Consider the following 24,757-nt stretch of genomic DNA (forward strand, 5'->3'; position numbering starts at 1 on the left):
AAGGAAATAAAAAGTCAAATGGAATGTTGTTCTTTGTCTCAGGAAGGTTGGAATACAGCAGGGCGGAGGTTACATTAAACTCTGGTTAGACCCCATCTGGAGTGTTGCTGTCTGTTCTGGGCACCGCATCGCAGTAGGGATATATTGGCCATGGAATGCGGCCTGCCCAGATTCACCAGAATGATACCAGCGCTACAAAGGAAATATTGAGTAATGTTCATATTCAGTCATTTCCAAGCGGAGCACAATGAACAATCTGTGGGGTAGAGCTGCTACGGCAAAGGTGTGCACCCCAAATGCAGTATTAATGTAATCTGACTTGTGGCAATCATAAATATTGGTATTATTATAAAAAGTCAAACTGGCTGGCAAAAGGCTCACTTCATACATTAACTGCTTTGCTCCAGCAACCGAGGGAGAATGTGAGCAGAAATCTTTCCCCTCAATATTTGGAGAAAACAGCAGCAACATCTGTTCGCTTTGTCAACTGTTGCCGACTATAAAAGTCAGAGCAATCACGTAAAAAACAATGTTAAAGGATGGGAGGGAGGGGGGTCAACTTTGTTAAAATTAATCAAATTCCTATCATTGCCAAGATTGCTGGCAGCATAATGACACGGAATGGTGACCCAGTCAGTCCAGAGAAATCTAGCGACAACTATTTTCGGGCAAGCTTACTGCCAATTAATCACCCGCGCGTTCATCTTGTTCAAGAATTTAACGATTTCTGGTCTCTACTGCTTTCGGACTCCTTTCCACTCACCTTCAAAAATGTTGCTTTAAGTTTGGTCACCATGAAAGGGCTGACTCGGATTCCTTCCTGCATGATAGTCGTGTAGCTGTGGAGAAGGAGCATTATGTTAGCCACAGCCTAGACACAGGTCCGCTTGATAGACGTAAATGAAAGACAAAAAGTGAAGCAAGAATTAACTCGAGTCAACAGAGAAACCAACTGCATGAACAGAAATGATGATAAAGGGTTCAGGGGTTAAATGTTGGAGACTCAACCTTTGACTTCCAAAAACAGTTCATTATTTTGATTTCATCTTTGGAGCGTTGAACAATTCCAACAGACATTGCCGAAGTTTCACATTTTATTGGAAACTTGTAGCATTCATGATCTTTGTGTCGTAACCACACTCAAGACATTTGAAGGGGTAGAAGGCATTCAGAATATCTGCTCCACTTTTCCATTATCAATACGTTGAACCAACAACCTGTATAATTTTCTTCAGTTGTACCTGTTAACAAGTGCACAGGATCTTTCGATATTGCAGGGCCAGGCAAGCAGGGTGTGGAATGTGTAGTCAGGCCTATATTACTATGGCCTGTGCATTGGAAGTGATGGAGTGGCTGGGCGGAAGATCTCATCAGCATGGCTTCAGACATGGTGTGCAAGCTGCCAAAGATCTTTGTAATAAACTGCTGTGGTTATCGTCCCATGCAACCTCACAATATTGCACAGAGTAATGTAAAAGGACCAAATTGTGCTCGGCCTGCAAGGGAAGCTCTGGGTTGCTGCGTGACGAGAGAGACCCATTCAGAAAGCAGCTTTGGCAATGTCGCTGCAGTTAGCGGATTCCAATTTGTTAAACTTATCTGGCTAGTTCTGCCCATTTAGCTAAAAAGTCTTCCGTGGACTGAGTTACCTTGGGCAGGATTCTCCCAGCCCCGCGCCAGGCCGGAGAATTCCCACGAACGGGACACGCCGCCCCGACGCCAGCACGCGTTTCTCCGCAGTGCGGAGGATCGGCACAGGCGTGGTTGGCGCGGCGCTGATCGCGGGGCGCTCTACGCGGCCGGCTCGCCGCTTCTCCGGCCTGGATGGGCCGAGCGGCCATAGGAAAGGAGCCGTGAGCCGCCGGCGCCGTTCTAACCCGCTCTGAGCCGGCCGGACCTCGGCGTGTCAGGGTCGGGGGTCGGGGTGGGGGATCCGACGTGAACCGCTCCAGTGCTATGCTGGCCCCCTGTAGGGGCCACAATTAGACGTAGGAGTGGCCTGTTCACGCCGTCGTAAAACACAACACCATTTACGGCAGCGTGGACACTCTGCCGCGGGATTGGAGAATCCCGCCGACTTTCTCAAACCTTACTGAAAGTCGCCACAGCCCCAGAGGGCCAGAGGTTACTCCCCCCTTTTGAGAGAGAGAGCTGACTGGTGGTGAGCGGGGTTGAGAAGGCGGGACGGGGCCTTCATGAATAAACGCAAGCCGGTACGGGAATTGAACCCGAGCTGTCGGCAATGCTCCGTGTCACAAACCAGCTGTCCAGCCAACTATGGTTTGTGACGAAGGGGTGAAGTCGCAACAGTTTCAAGGTTTGTACGGTTCAAAAACTGATCTTAAGATATTGTTTGGTCTTGGTCAAAGTTGGGTTGGGGGCAGGGCAAAGGCGGTGGGTTGGGGGAGTGGGGGGGGGGGTGGAGAAAACAGCAGGACAAAATTGAAACGAAAAGGAAACAACACGAGGTACCAAAATTGTGTCTGAGCCAAGAGCAGGACACAGCTTCCCCGGTTTGATGGTCAGCAACGTGGAAGCACAACGGGTGACATGAAATACGTACAACTTAATCAAATGAGTTGAACCGACAGAACTGGATGCAGTTAGCAGGTGACACAATTGGCCAACTTTGCACTGACAGCTAAAAATCCCAAACATAAATCTGTGCTGCACCCTCTAAACTGAGGCCTATCAGCTCTCGCACACTCCTGGCATATGGTGATCAAGCACGGGTAAGGGTGCTTCAGAATGTTCTTTCGGTGTCCCAGTGCAGACTCGATGGGCCGAATGGCCTCCTTCTGCACTGTGAATTGCTGACAAAGTACCAACTACACGAATAGTGCAAAGGGCTGAGAGGAAAAACGAAGACAAACTGAAAGAGCTCAATCACTTTAAAAAGAACTACAAGTGAGAAAGAGAAGAACATGTTAACAAAGTTATACCCGGGTAATTTATTTGGTCATATTTATGGCGGGATTCTACAGGCTCTGCTTAAGTGGGTAGTGGGATTGCTGATTCTTAAGCACGGCCCACGGCACCAGCACACTGACACAACCTCATCGGTTCACTAAAATAATTTTAACACACCCCAGCGGACGTCGCTTCAGGCCCAGAGCTGCACTCAGCGGTGATCATGGGATATCAGTGAACTGTGACAGCAGGGAAAGGTGTAGAACACTCAAAGGGATTCAACTGTAGCTGCAACCTGGGCAGACTGTTCACAACAGGAGCAGGATGGGTTTAACTGTCCTGACGCAGCAAACGGAGGATATCGCGGTTACCTTTAACCCAACAGAGGATTTGTACAGAATCACAGGATTTTTACTGTGCGGAAGGAAGCCATTCAGCCCATCGTTCCCGCACACGCTCTCTGAAAGCGCAATTCACCTTTTGCCATTTTTGCTGTAACCCTGCACATTCTTCCATCAGAAAACACCTTCTCATTGTAACCCTGCACATTCTTCCATCAGAAAACAATCTAATTTCCTTTCTAATGCCTCGACTGAACCACACTTTTTCGGGCAGTGCATTCCAGATTATTTTTTTAAAAAAATAAACTTAGCGGACCCAATTATTTTAATTTCCAATTAAGGGGCAATTTAGCGTGGCCAATCCACCTAATCTGCACATCTTTGTGGTGTGGGGTGAAACCCATGCAGACACGGGGAGAATGTGCGAACTCCACACGGACAGTGACCCGGGGGCTAAGATTCGAACCCGGGTCCTCAGCGCCGTAGGCAGCTGTGCTAACCACTGCGCCACATGCCGCTCTGTGAAAAGGTTTTACCCCTCGGGCTGCTTTTTCTTCCTTTGCAAATTACTTTATATCTGCTCTCTTGACCCTTTCACGGGGGAAAGGTAGGGGACACTTTCTCCCTTATCCACGGCAATTTGACGGCAACGTGGGGGTCTTGCACCAACTTGTAACATTTAATGTCAGGATTTCAAGGCCTCTCTCACGATGCTAGAATGATCTTACCTGTCAATAAGCTGCCATGCGTACGACAGGTCCCCTATAATCTGCATGGTGATGAGGACCTCCTCTTTAATGTTGATGGTGCGAATCATTTGATGGAGAAATTTGCGAGTATCCGCCAGGAACTGGCAGATCTGCAAATTTGATTCCAGCTGGTGGAATTCTTGGACCTGTTTCAAGAAATTCCAAAACTGTTAGCATTAGTATTGTAGGGACGAGAGATATTTGAAAGTTCGGACTCTGCTTTAACCTTCAAGAATGCTAATATCTCAGATTCCTCAAAATCATCGAATTCAGGATATTTGATAGCACTTATAGATTTATTAACTTATAGCAATAGGTATATGTGTATGGCTAGATACAAAATAGGATTTTAAAACTTTAGTCTTACCTCAGCAGCTGAAATAAATTCATGAAATAAGTCTGATGCAATGTAACCGCTTTTCTGACATATTTCATTCCACCTTTCTCTTCCCTTGGAGATGTTTTAAGACATCTTATCTGTGTGCTAAATTAGCACTCTGGAGATTGTAACATTTAAAGGCACAAGATGTTCCAATGCTTGCTACACTGATTCCTACTTAGTAACATAGAGTGTCGGAATGTTTTGATAGATCACCTGGTCAGTTCAAGGGTCGGTGAACAGCAAGTTGGAATCGGATTTTTGGTCGGACATAAAAACATCCCAAATGTAAGGGACAAGAGACAGGAGAAAGGACCAGTTGCCGGCGGAGTTAAGAAAAGGAGACCCAGCCTCCAATTAGAGAATGCTGCAGGGAGCAGACTCTAAGTCTGGGTGGGCTCGAGAGAAGGCCGGAAGATCCACAAAGGCAGGCAACCCCTCGCTGTCGTCTGTTGGAGCAGCGATGATCTGAAATTGTGGCTTGGGTGGTGAAGCTCGAGTGTATTCGGAGATCCAGGAGAAAGGAATCTCTGAAGGCGAGATTGATATCTTGCAAAGTTCGCCAATGTTGTAGCCACCCGAGTGGGAGTGACTCTTTGGGGTGAATTTCCAAGGCGGGAGCTTCACATGTGATTGGAAACCCTCGTGAGAAAGACGAAGTTTCAGTGAGATTGGTTGGCTCACAATCTGGCAAACCTCTCAGTGTTGAGAAATCCATGGAATCTGTTTTGGTCGCATCGGTCATCTATGTAGCACGGTGCAGCTGACAAACGTTCGCCTGTCAATTTACATGTGCCTCACACTTGCCTGAATCTTAGAGTAATCTTAGGACAGATATTGTAAATTGTTTTATATTTCTGAACTTGTATGATAACATTTTTTTTGTACCAAACCCGTGGAATCTTATGGCTTGATTCACTTAAAGTTTGGGATTCAAGGCACTTATTATTTATTCTAAGCAAAACGTTATTGGTCCCTAACCAGATTTCCCCCCCCCCCCCAAACAACCACGGAGTCTGTCGAAGCATCATAACAGAAGTAAAGTTAAAGGTGTACGGAGTATGCTTTTACAGATCTCCCCATTGACAGAGGCCTGGAAAGAGGTGATTGACCAGTTCCCTCAATTGGTGCATAGTCCGGAGAAACAAAAGGAGTTTTGAAACAACTTTGAGGAATTTAACGTCATCAGTTCTTGCCTGAGATATCTCGTGTGCAGGAGGATTTGTTATCGCTCTGAGAAGCCTGCCTGCCCTATATTCAGAAGTGGGCCCATAAAATTCAAATTATACAATAAAATAATCTTGAGGTGCAACAATAGGATCCCTTTGTGATGTGAACTTGATTCACTGCCTTTCAAATGTGCCCTCACCTTTGGGTCCCCAATCTTTTTGAATGTAGACGGCAAGAGTTTAGTCGGACAGGGGTGGATAGCAATTGCTAAACTGCTTTAACAGAGTGACGTACATAATCAAACACTTCCTCCCAGAAGGAAAGAAATAGGACAGAACATTCATATCCCAGTGAGGATATGTTCCATTTTAAGATATAGAAGACCAGTTTTTACAGGCACTCTTCATTTCCACGTTTTGCTGCTTTCTTTGCTGAAAAGAGCTGACTACAGTTTGCTCCTGACCATCGGGAGAACCGTCCTTCTCACTTCTTCCTGGTTCAGTGAGTCACCACTGGGCCACTCAATAAAACCGTCCGGTTCTCCACAGGGTCTGGCATGAGGGAAACATCTCCACAATGAAAAGGACCCAACGGGGCTTGATGGTTTGAGAGGAGACAACAGATTCTCACTGCTCCAACCTGAAATAAGACTCTCAGCCAGGACACTCCGCAAACTGGCTCGTGCGGTTTAAATACACGTCGCCCGACTCATTGACAAGTAAATCCTTCATCCAAGTGGCTTCGGCTGGAGTTTTCGTTCTAAAACGGCTGCAAAACAATTGTTCCAAAGCACAACATAACGTTACTCATTTTCAATTTCTTGGCGTCGAGACAAAATGATTTTAGTGATACTCTCGGGAGTGGGCCTGCGTTTCAAGACTTTTTCGCTAAATTTCCATTCAATCGTGCAGACTTAATTTTGTTCGAAGCTCCAGACTCATCTCACCTCTTCCAAAGCCTGGATTAACTGCACTGTCTTCCTCCCAGCTGCAGTAGAGTCTTCGTAATTCAAGGAAGAAATCTGCTTCGAGATCTCCCGAAACCAGGCCTGCAGATTCTCTGACAGCAAAACAAAAAAAAATGCATTTGGGAGGATATCGATTATGCTGCATCGCCATAAAGCAAACATACAGCAATGAATGTCCTACCTCATGCCTCCATGTCTGCTTTATCAAGTTTTTAAATTATATATTAGAGATGATTGTGAAATCCTTAGAATGTTACCCTCCCTCCCTGATGTGCATGCATCACAGACTTCCAGCACGTGAGCGGAAGAGATTAACCCCATGATAGAGCCACGCCAAACCAGCCATTGGCATGTAGAGTCCCGACAGTGCAGCGGCCATTCAGCCCATCAAGTCTGCACCGACCCTCCGAAAGAGCACCCCACCCAGGCCCACTCCCTCCGCCCTATCCCCCATAACCTCACCTAACCTACACATCTTTGGACATTAAGGGTCAATTTAGCATGGCCAATCCATCTAACCTACACATCTTTGGAGTATGGGAGGAAACCGGAGCACCCGGAGGAAACCCACGCAGACACGGGGAGAACCTGCAAACTCCGCACTGTCACCCAAGGCCGGAATTGAACCCAGGTCCCTGGTACTGTGAAGCAGCAGTGCTAACCACTGTGCCACCCACGTGTGGGGGAAACTGACCACCAGCTTTCCCTTTCGAGGAAGGATACACAGCCCAGGTTGGGCCTATACCCATTGGAAATTAGAAGAATGAGAGGTGGTCTTATTGAACCATTGTAGATCCTGAGGAAACTTGACAGGGTGGATGCTTGGAGGATGTCTCCCCCCTTTTGAGGGAGTCTAGAACGCAGTTTAAAAATTAGGGATCACACATTTAAGATCGAGATAAGAATATTTTCTCTCTCAGAGTGTCATTACGTCTGTGGAATTCTCTTACCCAGTGAGCATTGGAGTCTGGGTCATTGAATATATTCAATGCTGAGGGAGACAGATTTGTGAATGACAAGGAGGTCAAGGGTTATGGCTGAGGATAGAGGTAGGGGTGGGTAGACGGACAGCAAAGTTGAGCCCACAATTACACCAGCTTACTGAATGGCAAAGGGGGCTGAATGGCCTACCCATGGTCCTATTTCTCATGTTCCCACGTGGCAACATCAAGATTGGCAATTCTCCAAGGCAACTGAGCATCTCCCTTCTCAGTAACGTCATTGCTCTTTTAGCTAAAATATACTCCTTAATAGCAACATCAGGAGATTAAAACACACCCCCTCGACCACACAGCAAAGATATTAGCGAAATGATCAATGTGTGGGAAGGCGAGGAGGTGTACAGGCAACTTGTGGGTTTGACCTGGAAGTCCCCACGAGCAGAAGAACTGGGTGAGTGGTATTATTGAGTCAAATCGTACTGAGGAAAGGAGGAACAGCAAAATGCAAGTGAAAATGTTATGCTTTCACATCAGCTGATGCTTGACCGTGTAGCGAGATGGCCGGAGTTCTCGGTCCGTTTGCTGGCCGCGGGATTCTCTGGCCCCGCCGGCACACGCCCAGGGGTTTCCCGGCAGCCTGGGGTGGCTTCAAAGGGAATTCCCATCAACAGCGGCGGGAACAAAGATTCCCACCTCCAGCAACGGTGAGAAACACGCGTCTGGGAGCCCTGAGAATCCCACCCAATGTCTTGAGGAATGCTCACACACCCGCTTCACAGCTGACGTGTGGCATAAGGTGCTGGAGTGATCCAAAATAAATGAATAAACGCACAAAGGGAAACATTCTAAAGATTGCACAGTCATCTCTAATATATAACTTAAAAACTTAATAAGGCAGACATGGGGGGGGGCGTGAGGCAGGGCATTCATTGCTGCCATGGCACAAGCACTTATTGAACCTGCAATCCTCAAAACATGAAGACAATGCACTGTCAATAGCAAATTATACGCACGTTTGTTTCATAAAGATCCGATTCAGGATGGAAAGTGGGACATGCCAGGACAATTCAGAAAGCCCCCAAATTTGGAACACTTTAGGTGGTGAGGCATTCGGACATTAAAAGAAAACAAGCTGTTTTTGGTGGTTGGAAGGGTAACCGCTTGCATTTTGTCTCTAAATCTCCCATCTCTTTTCACCTCTGATGAATCCATCCTTAATTCTTCATCCAGTAACATTCAAAGTTTAAAAGTGCCATCAATTTCCCCTCATCTGCCAAACATTTAACTTCCCTCGGTAACTGATACTTCTCTGTAAAGCTCATGTCCGTCTGAAACTTGAATTCTGCTCCAACGTCTGCGGAGAATCTTCTAACTCCTTTACATCAGCATACAAGGAAGATGTGGTTGTCTGACGCAAGTTCCTGCATCTCAGCCTCTCTCGTCTCTATTTGCCCCACTAAAATTTAATTTCTTCCCCCCAGCTCCAATCAACAAATTTGCCATTCTGCAGTGCTCTTTAGCCACCTCAGCCATCTTGGACAATAAGACCATAAGACATAGGAGCAAAATTAGGCCACTCGGCCCATCGGGTCCGTTCCACCATTCAATCACGGCTGATACGTTCTCAACCCCATTCTCCTGCCTTCTCCCCATAACCCCTGATGCCCTGAACCTACCTATCTGTCTTAAAGACACTCAGTGATTTGGCCTCTACAGCCTTCAGTGGCAAAGAGTTCCACAGATTCACCATCCTCTGGCTGAAGAAATTCCTCCTCATCTCGGTTTTAAAGAATCTTTAGCCTGAAATGGTGTCGTCTGGTTCTAGTTTCTCCTGCAAGTGGAAACATCCTCTCCACGTCCACTCTATCCAGGCCTTGCAGTAAGTTGCAATAAGTTGCATCCTGTAAGTTGCAATAAGATCCCCCCTCATCCTTCTAAACTCCAACAAGTACAGACCCAGAGTCGTCAACCGTTCCTCATTCTTCATTCCAAAGGGTCATTCTTGTGAATCTCCTCTGGACCCTTTCCAAGGCCAGCACATCCTTCCTTAGATACAGGGCCCAAATGGGGTCTGATCAGATCATTATACAGCCTCAGAAGTACACCCCGGTCTTGTATTCTCGCCCTCTTGACATGAATGCTAACATTGCATTTGCCTTCTCAACTGCCGACTGAACTTGCATGTTAACCTTAAGAGAATCGTGAACAAGGACTCCCAAGTCCCTTTGCGCTTCTCATTTCCTGAGCATTTCCCCATTTAGAAAATAGTCTATGCCTAAATTCCTCCTTCCAAAGTGCATAACCTCACATTTTTCCATGTTGTACCCCATCTGCCACTTCATTGCCCACTCTCCAACTTGTCCAAATCCTTCTGCAGCCCTCTTGTTTCCTCGATACTACCTATCGCTCTACAGATCTTTGTATCATCTGCAAACTTAGCAACAGTGCCTTCAGTTCCTTCTTCCAGATCATTAATGTAATCTCTTTATTAATTAATCTTATCTCTCTCTCTCTCTCTCTCTGATCAAGAGCCTTTCAAGGCACCATATTTATGTCAACTAATCACTAGTTCTGGACACCCCTCACCCTTGTTCCTTTTTATTCATTTTAATACCCAGCATCCCGAGTCTTTGCCTAGAACTAGACCCACATTGCAGAAGAATGCAAGGCCACGGGCGAGAAAGAGGGAAAGAGGGCGTGGGCAAGAAAGACAAAGAGGGCACGAGCAAGAGAGAGAGAGAGAGAGACACAAAGAGGGCGCAGGCGAGAGAGGGAGAGAGAGACAAAGAAGGCGTGGGCAAGGCAGAGAGAGAGAGACAAAGAGGGCGAAGGAAGGATGAGAGACATCCATATTTCTTCCGGAGTTCAGTGACGTACTACGACAGAGTACCAGAGTCTCTGCTTAATCAAGCTCTGAATTTACCTAATGAAATAAACCAATAATAATACTCATCACCAGAGGGAGGAAACACCATTATTTTCTCCGTATTTGGCAAAGAGTTTGAATATTTCAACCGGCCTCAACTCAAATCAATTGCAAAACCAGACACTAACAGAATGTGGCTGGATATTGTATACATGCATGGTGCAACCCTAGTGCTAATCACATACCGTTTTTTTCCACTCTGGTGAGGGGCTTTACTCCAGAGAACACCTCAGCTAGTTCAGTCATTCTCTCAGATCCCTCTTTCTGATAACTTTCCCATTTGGCTTGTTTTTCCGACAGCATTTGCTTAAACATCTAAAACAATAAATGAAAACGCATGTCATTCAACGAGCACCACAAGAAGAAGACAAAAGAAAAACTTGCGGGGCCCACGGAGAAACACATTCGCCCAGGCTGGGATGGTAGCCATGTTGTTCACTGGAGAAACAATAGCCAGGTCCAACTTCACAGATGGTCAATGCTAGTAGGGACTGTCTTGTTATGCTCAAGGCGTAGCATAAGCGGCTTCCTGGTGGTGCAGTTGACAAAGGAAGGTTCAGACATGGAGATAACTTCAACACGTTTATTAAACTATTTACACTTCTCCTACTCTGGTTCGCCACTACTGTTAATCCTTCTATAGCTGCCCAAACTGACTAACCAGTCTGCTACAATCCACGTGGTGGGAGTGATATTGAATCAACCCTGTGTCTCTACTCACTGACTGTCTCCACTGGAAAGAGGAAGATCATGTGTGCGGTGTCCTTTATATATGGGTTGGTGTAATGCCCTCCTGTGGTGGTGTCACCTCTGTGTGTATCGTGAATGCCCATTGGTCGTGTCCTGTCTAACTGATCTATTGGTCGAGTGTCTGTGTGTCATGTCTCTGGTGCTCCCTCTAGTGTCCAGCTAGTCTACATGTATTTAAATTAACCCCTTGTGTATTTACAGTGATGCATATCACCACAGGGACATCGAATCAGGAGGAGGCCATGGAGGCCTAAGAGCCTATTGCATCATTTATGGCTGATCAATACCACAATTCCAATTATCTGAATTGGTTCCGTCACCGTTAATACCCTTGCCCAACAAAAATATATCAATCAATCTGAGAATTAAAATTTTTAATTGACACAATATGAACAGAATTTCGCGGTAAAGAGTTCCCGATTTCCACTGCCCTGTGTGTGAAGAAATGCCGCAGGACATCTCCCCTGAATGGCCTTCTTCTGAATTTAAGGTGAGTCTTGTTCATTGTATAAAAGTATACAGGAGGGGAGGGGTGAGAAAATTACTTATGTACATATAAAGAGATGCTCATCTCTTCATGGGCTGTCAATTTGTTAATATAGTTTATTTGTTTTATTGGTGTATGGAAAAGAATATAAAGAATCATCGTTCAGGGGCTGGAATGCATCATCTGTCCCGGGAATGTTATTTTGATTTGATTCTTTGTTGTTTTAATTGCAGAGCCCCCTTTCGAAGGGGTTGTTAATTAGTTAACTTGTTCATTTGATTGTACGAGAGAGAGAGAGACTGGGTGAATGCCCTGAGACAAGAGTTCAAATCTCATCCCAGATGCAAGGGGTCAATTAAATCCACTGAATCTAAAGAGACACTGATTGACACTGGCGGTGGGTTGTTGTAAAGTTAGGAGCTGTACATTTGTCACGTTTCACTTGGTGAATAAATCCAAAACTGAGAAAAGATAGACTTCTGCTCTGCTCCTTCATTACGGACTACTGAGAGAAGTTCCTTGTCCTATACTATCCCACGAGACTAAACATCTACTCTATCCAATCCTTTAACTTACTCCTTGCAAGTTCTAAATTGTTGTTATTTCAAGGAGACTAAACCCAAGGACAAAAGTAGCATACCTCCTTCAAAACAAACTCAAACTGAGCACTGTCCAACAGGAGCTGGAAAAGGGTTTTGGAATTGTATTTCGAGTCGGTGAAAACCTGATCTTTAATCTGGCGCAAACGCTTGTTGTTTGGATCATACACTGTAACAAAAGGAAAACAAAAATGTATTCAAGCAAAAATGTCTAACCATCTGGCTTTGACATTCAACAGCACTACCAATCTCCACCATTACCAACCTGGAAGTTACAACAGACCAGATACTTAAACCGATCCTGCCATATAAATACTGTGGGTTACAAGAGCAGGTCAGAAGCTGGGAAATCTGCAGCAAGTAACTCATTTCCGGAATCCCCAAAGCCTGTTTACCATCTAAAAAGCACAAGACAGGAATGTGATAGGACACTTCCCACTTGCCAAGACGAGTGAAGCTCCAACAAGAACATTCAACAGCTCAAAACCATCCACGACTAAAAAGCCCCACCACCTTAAACATTCACTCCCTCCACCGTCAACATACAGTGACAGCGTCATCTGCAAGATGCATTGCAGCAACTCGCAAAGGGTTCGTTTAATTGCACCTCCCCAAACCTGCGACTTCTACCACCTAGAAAGACAAGGGCAGCAGATGCGTGGAAACACCAGCACCTACAAATGCTCCTCTGAGTCACGATCCTGAATTGGAACTATATCATTGTTCCTTCATTGTCACTGGGTCAAGATCCTGGAGCTGCCACCATTCAGCACTGTGGGAGTGCCTTTATCACTCTAGACTGTAGTGGGTTCAAGGAGGCAGTTCAGCATGGCCTGTTCAAGGGCAATTGGGGATGGGCAATAAAGGCCAAGGAAACCCACATCACATGACTAATAAGGAAACATTCATTGAAAACAATGGCTGTGTGCAGTGCATAGAGAAATAAAACCGTGGGCGCGATTCTCCCAACGGGAGACAGAGTGCCGACGCCGGAGTGAAACCCGGAGTGTTTCACTCCGGCATCGGAGGCCACTCCTCGCCCCCGATTCCCCTCCCCTCCCCCCCCCCCCCCCCCCCAGGGGGCTAGGAGCGACGGTGCGTGAATCCCGAGCGCCCGGCCGTGACGCTTGCATCAAAGCAGCGCGCCGGGAGTGACGCGGCCGGCGGTGCCGAAGTGACGTCAGCCGCGCATGCGCAGGTTGGCCGGCTCCAACCCGCGCATGCGCGGTTGTAGTCTTCCCCTCCGCTGCCCCGCAAGACATGGCGGCTTGATCTTGCGGGGCGGCGGAGGGAAAAGAGTGCGTCGTTTACAGACGCCGGCCCGATGATCGGTAGGCACCGGTCGCGGGCCAGACATCTGCTGAGCATGCCCGTGGTGCTCAACCCTCCCTCCGCCCCCCACAGGCCCCACACTCACCTGTCGCGCGCTGTTCACGCCGGCAGCGACCAGGTGTGGTTCGCGCTGTTCACGCCGGCAGCGACCAGGTGTGGTTGGTGCCGGCGTGAACCGGTCGGGTTCGGCAGGCCGCTCGGCCCATCCGGGCCGTGAGAAACGATGACCGCCGATTCTCCGAGCGGCGTGTCGAAAAACGCGACACGCCATTTTTGGGAGGGTGGGAGAATCGCGGGGGGTGCCAGGGCGGCGTGGCGTGATTCACTGGGCCCTCCCGCGATTCTCCCACCCGGCGTGGGGAGCGGAGAATTGCGCCCCGTGACTGTGTTGCATTATTTGAGAACTGAAGTAATCGGGATGAACTGATTAGCAAAAATACTCCCACATTGCTGGGATTTCAAAAAGCTAGGTGTGAATCCATCCTAGGTCAAGTGGACAAACTATTTAAACTATTTTCTATATATTGGCAGAAATGTCCTTTCAGATACAGTTTTCAACATCGGCCTTGACCAAAGCTTTTTTTAATGTTGATCTTCTACCTTCATGTAGAGGTCCCGCACAGTGACACATTAAACACGAATCTGTCAGGTTTGTTGAACTGGTACCGAGGGGAATCAGAGTTCTTTTTTTTTTAAACTGAGGTTTCCCAACTACCTTCAAGACTGGGTCAACAACGCGCTATTGCTCCAGCAGTGTCTGCAAAACACAATAGCGCTGACATATTCAAGTCCGACAGCCAAGTCTGCGCACGGGCAGAATAGCAGGCTTACAATAAACCAGGAACCAGGGATCGCAGCATATCAAGCTTCTCCTTTCTACACCCAGGTGGCAACACAAAGATGGTTCAAGTTTAGAGGGAATGTTGGGACCTCCAAAGATTTGGACAAACTGCAATTGAGAACCAATGTGAAATCAGATTGCTCACCAAATTCTGCACCCGGGAAAAGATTTGCAAAGCTACAGGGAGCGGGACTAGTTGAGTTGCTATTGCAGATATCCAGCACAGACATGATAGGCTGAGTGGCCTCCTTCAATGCTGCAACCATTCTATGGGTTCTATGATCATGCTTTAACAACAATTACATTAAATGAAAAATTATCTTTGCTCTCCCAAAAAGAGGAAATCGAAAGGTCTCGGCCTTCATTTATATTGCACAATATTTTATCAATGTTTATCTCATTTACGTATTTATCCTGTGACGTTCCTTTAATATAATTTTTCTCCTCCGAGTGTTTATTTTTGAGAGATTTGCGCACTTGGCCATTAGAAGTAAATCAGGTCGGCATTGGGCACTATAAATAATGCACTGCTCGTCCCAAAACAATTAGTTAATTCTCAACTGCCCTTGGCCTTAAACATGCTTTCTCACATTTACCCGATTCTGCAGTGTGAAGCATCAGCCAGCGAATTGTCACATTACAATCCCGCAGGCAGTTCAATAGTTTAGGGATGTGATCCAGGACATACTCTTCCCTCAGGAAGCCTTCCTTCAGAAACTGCTGTACCTGCCGACGCAGTCGGTCAACACTCGTACTGTATCGAATTGCCTGCCAAGAAAAAGAACCCTCATCAATTTAGGCATCTGTTAGGATCCCGAACAATAACCCAGCTATTTTCAATTTGTAACACTGCAAGGAAATGTTACTGCACCACAGGAGTGATAACCATAGGAGTCTATTATGTTAAAACACAGAACTAACCACATTAGCAACAAAGAAATAGCTTTACAGTTACAACAATTATTACGCAAATGAGAAAACCTTAACTTACTTCCTAAACCTGCCACTATATTCCAATTAAGCATACCAATATATTTCAAATACCACTCATGAATAAAGTTAACAACCACGTTTCTACATACTGTGCACAATCTTTGGAGAATCTTTCAGCACCAAACTGAACCACCTCTGTTCGGATGAGAGTCTAGGACCAACTGACTTCTCAGACAAATCTGGCTTCTCCCATTAACTACATCATCTGTACCCAAAGCATAAGGCAGTCTTCTGTCTTTTTGTAGGAGATGTCCCGTGACTTGTTTAGCCAGGACCAAAAGCAATCTCCCTTCATAAATTATCTACACCCCTGGGGTCCTTCAAACCTGAACAATATTCCATTAGCTAGCTATCTATAAACAAGTAAATTGTTCTCAAGATCTCGAAAACAGAATATTTCACCTGCAAATCAGTGATTGTCTCACTTTTCCGACACCTTAATCACCACTCTAGCAGTGATACTGTCTGTATACATCTTAACCAGGTTTTAATAACATTACTGCAAAAAGAAATATAAAATATGATCATTTCTTACATTCATCACTGATCGGTTCAACGCATTTTCAAACAGACAGTGAGAATAACAAGTCTTCAGTGAGAAGGCAAAATGGTGACCAGCAATTCCGCAGTATCCTTTTTCCACTCCATCCGATTATTTTCTCATGAGGTCAAAGGTTCCAAAACAGGGTGCTGGTTTCTTAGCAACCATCGCATATTACTGCCACGGTCAACTAACATTCTCAGTGAATTTTATACACGACAAGAAAAAATTATAAATACCCAATGCATGTGTGACAACTTCAGAAAGCACCCAGCCTTCAGGAGATCGTACCTGCTCCTTGATGTTTGGTTGCTCCAGTGTATAATTCAGGGCCGTCCTGGCAGCTTTGTACGGTTCCCAGGCCTCAATGAGATTGACGATGATCCCCATGTAAATGCTGATCACCTGATGTGAAAAGAAAACTCAAAATGCTTAATTCTTGTTCAAATATTTTGCATTTGCAAACACATCGCATTGCCAACGGCGACGGCACTGTTAAACACAATTTATCGGCGGGAAGGTGCTTTGGGGCATCCTCGCGTTGTGAAAGACTCAAAGCGAATGCAAGTCCTTCTTTCTTAAAACAAATGGCACCCGTGACAGTGCCTGTGCGATGTTTCAGTGGAGCTGGTGCAGGAGACGGTCCAAAGAAATCCTCGGAAAACTCATTCGAACACCACGAACCCAAACATGACCATTATTTTAAAAAAACCTTGAAAACAGACAATCATTTTATGAATTCAGTCAGGTATTTTGGACATTATGAGGTATTTTTCACATTGAATAATCTAATTGTCTAACAAAAATAAGAGGTTAATAAGCAAGTTGTGTGCTTTGGTTCTTTGAAAGAATCGGATAACGGGGGTCACATGATGTGAGCGGACGAGGGGCTGCATTTTCGCGCGTCCCAGCTCTGCTCATCTTTTAACCCGGCTATTCAACCTGTTGCACATTTCGTATTTATCTTTTTTTTTGGATGCATGGCCTGTGCTGTGTCCTGATAGTGTTCGGTCGGTGCTCTTGCAAGAACGAGCGGAGATAAAATGCTAGAATCCTTGTTCACTCGTGGCGAACGGAGTGGGGGCCTGATTTCAGTGGTGCGGTTGCTATTGGGCGGGCTCCTGCCTTGGCAGTGCTGTGTGCATCGAACGATGGCTGCCAACGGAGGCGTTATCCGGGATGAAAGTCCCGGCGTTGCGGTGCAGGGTCATCAGGGCTCGGTACAAGGCATTGCCGGATACTTTATGGAGGCATTAGAAGTGCAGGAGGAGGTTCTTGTACTGGAGAGAGCACTTTCTCTGGTGAAGGCCTGCTGCTTGGCTTGTTGTCCATCCTGACAGGTTCTGGAGAGGGAGGGGGGGACTGAGACACCACTGAGCTGGGTCCATGGTGTGAGGTGGTGGAGGAGTTCCCTAGTGAGTTTGAAAATTGGCTGCCTGTTCTGGTAATCTTTATTTGGAGGCTGGTTGAATCAGAATTGATGGGGCACATTGTTTCCTGTCTTTGCGGCTGGGGTTAGTTTGGCCTACCGATTGCAGATCCTGTGTTGTCCTGTTCCTGATGTTCATCTTGAGGGGTTGGAGGTGGCCATACCGGTCGAGTCATCCCACCCGGCCAGGACTTCGGCTGTGAACTGCCTGGCTGTTGGTGAGATGACATGGTGGTGTCTCGTTCTTTGCTCGTTAGAATCCTTGAAAGATTCTGGAGAGTACTCGTGGATCTTGCTTTATCCTTAGCTTTTTCTTTCTCTCTGCATCCAGTCTTTATCCTGGGGACTGCCCTGCAATTCAGCTGTTATCCTGGACATTGCTCCCCATTAACCATGTTGATGTTACTTGATGCTGTCCTTTTTCCTACGGGGGGGGGGGCGTGTATTATGGATTTGGTGACCTGTACCGTTGGATATCCTGATTTACCAAGTTCATGTTTAATTGAATATGGAAAAAGGGATTCGTGCGTAGTTTCAATCCTAAAAGTAATCATGCTTGTGGTGTCTATTAATCCTGGTGGTTGAAGGAGGGGTTCTGTTATCATCCCCCCCCTCATTTAGAGGGAAGATGAATTTAGTCGGAGCCGGCCCCCCCGGCTAGGGTTGGGATGTTCTCCTTTCCTTGTGCGAGTGGAAGTGGTACCTTGCCCGAGATGGGGTTGGAAAGGTGCAGGCATGGCAGGGTACAGGTTAGGGGTTGTGTGAGAGGTGTTGGGGACATCATTTCCTGTGTTTCTTTTAGGATGGTGTTGGGCAAAGTCAGGCACAGCGCTGTGCTCGATATCCTACTGTTCCCGGGGGGGTCGGGAGTGCCCTCCTCTGGGGGAGGTGTGGTGGGGCTGGGTTTGACCCCCCCCGGGGTGTGTGGGGACTGTACGGAATAGGATATCCTTTTTTCTCTTCTGGGATGCCTTGGAGGCAGAGTCTCCTGGGTGTGTTGGCTGTTCATTGGTCAGGTGATCTATCCGCCCATGAATGCTATGATGAGTTTGGACCTGGCCTGAGTACTGAGGTCTTATTATCCAAGGGTCAGTTTGGGTCGCTCTGGACTTTTCTCTCTTCTTCCTCCGCTATGGGAGACCCTGGGTCTGAGAACAACTTGGACCTGTTACTGCCGGTCCTCTCATCATTATTTTCTGGCTACACGATCGATATTGGTTCTGCTCTCAGCCTGGATGAGGGTTAGATTGCATTTTGGGGTACGTATGGAACTTCCCCTTAGAGCCGAGGTTCTGATGGACTTTCTTTGGTTTTTTTTTGGTCGTGCTGGGTATGATGTAACCGTTCTTGGCTTCTCCATGGGCGCAGTTGGGTCTGATGACTGAGAGAGAAGGTTGGGTTGGGTGGCTGGTGCCTGTGGTGCTGCCGGAGCAGAGGGGCTTGAGTGTTGGCATGCGCCCGATTTGGGTGCGTGAAGTGCGGCTTGAGTGGGAGTGCACCGCCTGGTCAATCTTCCCTTGGTCCCTGGTGGGGTCGGGGGAATATTCGATTTTGCCCAGTGATTGCACCGAGCCAGTTGTGGTATCTTCTCCAGTCCAATTTGGTGCCCATAGTGTGGAGCCATTCTTTCCACTAATCGGATGTATGGTATGGTTTTGTAACTTGGTTGCGTCTGTTTCCAAAACGTAAAATCCTAATAAATAGACCTTTCTAAAAAAAAAAAAATCTGTTAACATTAATTAAATCTGTAGGTATAGTTCTGGGATTCTTTTCACATTCACTTACCCAGTTGTCTGGAAAGTATTTATCTACTATCTCCCTCATCTTGGCTTGCTGTGTATGAAGAATGGATGGTTCAAAGTAGAGGATGACATAAAGCATGGCGGCCTGAGTAGCAAAGGCTACGCTACGGTGTTCTGGCAGAGGATAGGCTGACACCTAATAACAATAAAGCCATAAGTTTGAAGGGGAAACTTAAGTTAACTTACATTTCATATCAACCAATGTTTCAGTTTACCAGTTGTTACAAACCCTGGGCTTTGCGAGACTTTAAGGGTTTAAAATGCCTCCTTTCACTTAAGGCGAAACAGAATGTTCTGGTTAGGAGGATGATGGGATCATACCACCCAGAGACAGGGCAATGTGATCTGGCGACTATGGGAATGAAACTATACACAGAAACCGAGTGAAATAACAAGTTGCAGTTTCCACAGTAACTCACAGCAAAGGGGCAGCTGCTTTGTGAGACACGACAAGAGAGACAACGGACCATGGGATGTAGAAGCACAAGAGGAGTATTCAGCCCATCGAGTCTGCTCCACCATTCAATGAGATCATGACTGAGCTGATGTGATAATCATCAACTCCAGTTTCCCGCCTTTTCCCCCCATCCCTTGATTCCTTTCCTGATTAGAAATCGGTTTATCTCAGCCTTTATTTTAGTTTGGTTGATTAATTGGCTGGAATTTTTCCTATCTGTTGGTTTGATTTTATTACAGTAAGTCTAAAATGTGAAGAATTGCCTTTCAGTAATTTATGTCCGGCGTGAGGAAATCAATCTCTTTTTAAAAGTTATTGGTCTCCACAGGGACCGTGACACCATCAAAAAGCTTTTTAGTTTTCAAAGTCTTCAATGAATGTCGCCATAGTCCCAGAGAATCATAGGCTGCTTCCCCCTTTGACGAGACAGCTGACTAGTAGTGATTTAACCTGAGGGTCACCACACTTCAGACGAGGGTCAAGGCTGAGAAAACGGGGCCCTTCGTGTATAACCTCAGCCGGTGCGGGAATTGAACCTGCGCTGATAGTGTCGCTCCACAACAACACAAACCAGCCGTCCATCCATCTGAGCTCCCCCCCCCCCCCCCCCCCCCCCCCCCCCGCGCGCGCTCTCCCCCGTGCCAGAATACGACTTCTATATTTCTTTTGCAGCTGCTAGAAGTCTTCCTGATGCCAGTAAAGGTCTGCCATAGATTACCTAGTAAGAAGTCTTACAACACCAAGTTAAAGTCCAACAGGTTTGATTCAAACACGAGCTTTCGGAGCTGTGCTCCGAAAGCTCGTGTTTGAATCAAACCTGTTGGACTTTAACCTGGTGTTGTAAGACTTCTTACTGTGCTCACCCCAGTCCAACGCCGGCATCTCCACATCATAGATTACCTAAAGAATGGGAAGTATGAACTCTCCCAATGTTTCCTTAGCAATGTTTTCTTAGAACTTAATTAGTCGCTTAGTAGTTTTAAGGGAGCCAGATATAATTTTAACTGGAATCAAGTTAGAAGAGAGCCTTTGTTGGGTCTAAAATTCCAATCCCACCTTGCAGAGTACCTGCACACATCTGGACTCTGTGCAAGAGATGGCTGTTTTAGCTCAGTGGGCTAGATAGCTGGTTTGTGGTGCAGAACAAGGCCAGCAGCGTGGGTTCAGTTCCTGTACCATCTTACCCAGACAGGCGAATGTGGCGACTAGGGGCTTTTCACAGTAACGTCATACTTGTGATAATAAAAGATTATCATTACTATTATTAGGTAATAAGATGCAAACTAGTTCCCCCAGGATTCAGTGCAGCATTTTCCATGTTGCCGCCTTCGATCCCTGGAGAAGCGATTGCTCATCCTTCGCTCACTTCACCTAAAACAAGAGAGTCTGGGACTCCCCAAGTGACCCTCAGAGCTCCACTTTTCAAGCAGTAGAGATACAGCAGAGCCAAGCAAGAACTGGAGCAAGGCTCCCTGCAAACTGGTCCCAAGCCTTAACCAGGGGAAGGTTAATCGATGCCCACAGGGAAATATTTTCTGCGGGCCTCAAATCCCCAACAATGCAAAAGAGCCGTATTACTGGGAATTGGAAAGATGTCTCTGGCCTAGGATCAAGCCAGAGTTATTGGCCCAACATGTTTTGCATGGTTTAAAGACAAATTCTGGTCTTAAAATACTGTATCTTCCAAACTACTGGGTTTTCTAGAGTGCATTAAAATGTTTTTCTGAAATTCACAGACGTCATGGGCAGGGTTCTCCAATCCCGCGGCAGAGTGTCCACGCCGTTGTAAACGCTGTTGCGTTTAACGACGGTGTGAACAGGCCACTCCCAAGACTCCCCCTACAGGGGGCCAGCACGGCGCTGGAGCTGGTTCGGCTGCTCCAACTCCCGATCCCGGCGCGAACTGTGTGCCACGGGATGCGCGCATGCGCAGTTGCGCAGGTGACAATGCGCAGTGGCCTCCTTCACAGCGCCAGCCCCGACGCAACATGGCAGAGGTAGGAAAGGAGGCCCCCAGCCACATAGGCCAGCCCGCCGATCGGTGGGCCCCGATCGTGGGCCAGGCTACATCGGACCCCCCCCCCCCCTCCCCCCCCCCCTCCCCTCCCACAGGCCGCCACCCGACCCTTCAACACCGAGGTCCCGCCGACCCAGAGCAGGTTAGAACGGCGCCGGCGAGACTCGGTTCCTTTCCTACACCGCTCGGCCCATCCGGGCCGGAGAATCGGCGGGCCGGCCGCGTAGAGCAACAGGCAACCGGCGCCGCACCAACCACGCCGGCGCCTATTCTGCGCTCTGCGGAGAATCACGTGCCGGCGTCGGGGCGGCGTGGCCCATTCGCGGGCATTCTCCGGCCACCCAGGGCTGGCAGAATCCCGCCCCATACTCTAGCTGACACTTTGCAAACATCTTGAAATGCCATGCTCCTGAGCTGCATCCCCAAAAGATTTCAAACTGTTTGTTCCTGAATTACAAGTTAACTCTGATTAACCCAGGCCTTGATTGCAGCAATCACACTTAGAGAATAGTGACCTTAATAAAGCAGGACAATTATACCTTGTGAAAAGAGCTTATTTTAGGCTAATGGCACATTGTGTGATCTGCTGGAAGTACATTGGAAATGGTTCATTGATGTTCAGCACCTGCATTCCAGAGGCGACTCCAGGAGTTTCGGAATTCTGAAAGTTCAGACACCAGTCTGGCAGGGGTCTCGGGTGCTAATCATGATAAGTGAGGTGATGCACGTTTTAAGACAGAGAGGGAGAATGAATTGTGCAAAACACAGCCGGGCTGATGTTCAATCAAAAACAGAGAAAAAAAAAATTGCTTTCGCCTGCAAATTAGAGGACTGACACAGTTAAGAATAAATTGGGGTGGGAAAAGGGCGCACATTAGTTGCTCCATTGGTAGCCAATGTCTTCAAGTTGCGATTTTCATACAGGGCTGGAAACAGTAGCATGCCACTATCCATGCACAATACAGGTCAGCATCCATTTATACCATCAATAACCTAACCAACACTCCGAGGGGGAACTCCAGAGTTCGTTCAAGAAAATGCCCAGAATTCTTGGGGGGGATGTTTTTATCTGGGGCACGAGAGTTTTTGCAGCTGGCCCATTCACACCGCCCTCCCCCCACCCCTCACAACCCGCCCCTATCTCGCACTCTCCTCCCCTCTGTCATTGCCAGCCTGTTTGGCGCAGGGAGCCAGACAGATTTCCTGCTTTCCAAAACTGATGAAATGCAATGGGCCACCCACAGCCCAACGGACTCATTGAAATGAAAACGTATCAGGCCCTTCAATACAGTCAAGACAGAATTGGACCACTCCAACCCACACACTGCAACCCCACCCCCAACCCATAAACCCACGCACTCTACCCTGCTCCCCAACCCATAAACCCACACACTGCAACCCCACCCCCAACCCATAAACCCACGCACTCTACCCTGCTCCCCAACCCATAAACCCACACACTGCAACCCCACCCCCAACCCATAAACCCACGCACTGCAACACCCCCCACCCCCAGCCCATATACCCACGCACTGCAACCCCACTCCACAACCCATAAACCCACGCACTGCAACAGCCCCCACCCCCAAACCATAAACCCACGCACCTCAACCCCACCCACAACCCATAAACCCACGCACCTCAACCCCACCCCCAACCCATAAACCCACGCACTGCAAACCCACTACCCAACCCATAAACCCACACTGTAACCCCCCCACCCCAACCCATAAACCCACGCACTGCAACCCCACTCCCCAACCCATAAACCGGCGCACTGCAAACCCACTACCCAACCCATAAACCCACACTGTAACCCCCCCACCCCAACCCATAAACCCACGCACTGCAACCCCACTCCCCAACCCATAAACCCGCGCACTGAAACTCCCCTCACCCCCAACCCATAAACCCACACACTGCAAACCCACTACCCAACCCATAAACCCACGCACTGCAACCCCACTCCCCAACCCATAAACCCACGCACTGCAGCCCGCTCCCCAACCCATAAACCCACGCACTGCAACCTCACTCCCCAACCCATAAACCCACGCACTGCACCCCGCTCCCCAACCCATAAACCCACGCACTCTACCCCGCTCCCCAACCCATAAACCCACGCACTGCAACCTCACTCCCCAACCCATAAACCCACGCACTGCAACCCCACTCCCCAACCCATAAACCCACGCACTGCAACCTCACTCCCCAACCCATAAACCCACGCACTGCACCCCGCTCCCCAACCCATAAACCCGCGCACTGCAAACCCACTACCCAACCCATAAACCCACACACTGCACCCCACTCCCCAACCCATAAACCCACGCACTGTAACCCCACTCCCCAAACCATAAACCCGCGCACTGCAAACCCACTACCCAACCCATAAACCCACACACTGCACCCCACTCCCCAACCCATAAACCCACGCACTGCAACCCCACCCCCCAACCCATAAACCCGCGCACTGCAAACCCACTACCCAACCCATAAACCCACGCACTGAAACTCCCCCCACCCCCAACCCATAAACCCACACACTGCAACCCCACTCCCCAACCCATAAACCCACGCACTGCACCCCACTCCCCAACCCATAAACCCACGCACTGCAACACCCCCCACCCCCAACCCATAAACCCACACACTGTAACCCCACCCCCAACCCATAAACCCACGCACTGTAACCCCACTCCCCAAACCATAAACCCACGCACTGCAACCCCACTCCCCAACCCATAAACCCGCGCACTGCAAACCCACTACCCAACCCATAAACCCACGCACTGCAGCTCCCCCCACCCCCAACCCATAAACCCACACACTGCAACCCCACTCCCCAACCCATAAACCCACACACTGCAACCCCACTCCCCAACCCATAAACCCACGCACTGCACCCCACTCCCCAACCCATAAACCCACACACTGCAACCGCACCCCCAACCCATAAACCCACGCACTGCACCCCACTCCCCAACCCATAAACCCACGCATTGCAACCCCACTCCCCAACCCATAAACCCACGCACTGCAACCCCACCCCAACCCATAAACCCACGCACTGCACCCCACTCCCCAACCCATAAACCCACGCACTGTAACCCCACTCCCCAACCC

At 48.0% G+C, this 24,757-nt stretch overlaps 1 protein-coding gene across 2 annotated transcripts in view; it reads right to left on the reverse strand.

Moving 5' to 3' along the window:
• Window positions 1-24,757, reverse strand: part of washc5 (WASH complex subunit 5) — a 74,934-nt gene that overhangs the window by 34,042 nt on the left and 16,135 nt on the right. For both annotated transcript variants that reach the window (XM_038810174.1, XM_038810173.1), the window contains exons 6-13: window positions 19,141-19,293; window positions 16,218-16,331; window positions 14,989-15,160; window positions 12,261-12,388; window positions 10,569-10,698; window positions 6,496-6,608; window positions 3,980-4,146; window positions 764-839 (exon numbers count right to left, since the gene is read on the reverse strand). In XM_038810174.1, coding sequence (XP_038666102.1) covers window positions 764-839; window positions 3,980-4,146; window positions 6,496-6,608; window positions 10,569-10,698; window positions 12,261-12,388; window positions 14,989-15,160; window positions 16,218-16,331; window positions 19,141-19,293 — 1,053 coding nt within the window. The remainder of the gene's footprint in view (window positions 1-763; window positions 840-3,979; window positions 4,147-6,495; window positions 6,609-10,568; window positions 10,699-12,260; window positions 12,389-14,988; window positions 15,161-16,217; window positions 16,332-19,140; window positions 19,294-24,757) is intronic.

The sequence above is a fragment of the Scyliorhinus canicula genome, chromosome 10 (genome assembly GCF_902713615.1).
Source record: "Scyliorhinus canicula chromosome 10, sScyCan1.1, whole genome shotgun sequence".
NCBI lineage: Eukaryota > Metazoa > Chordata > Chondrichthyes > Carcharhiniformes > Scyliorhinidae > Scyliorhinus > Scyliorhinus canicula.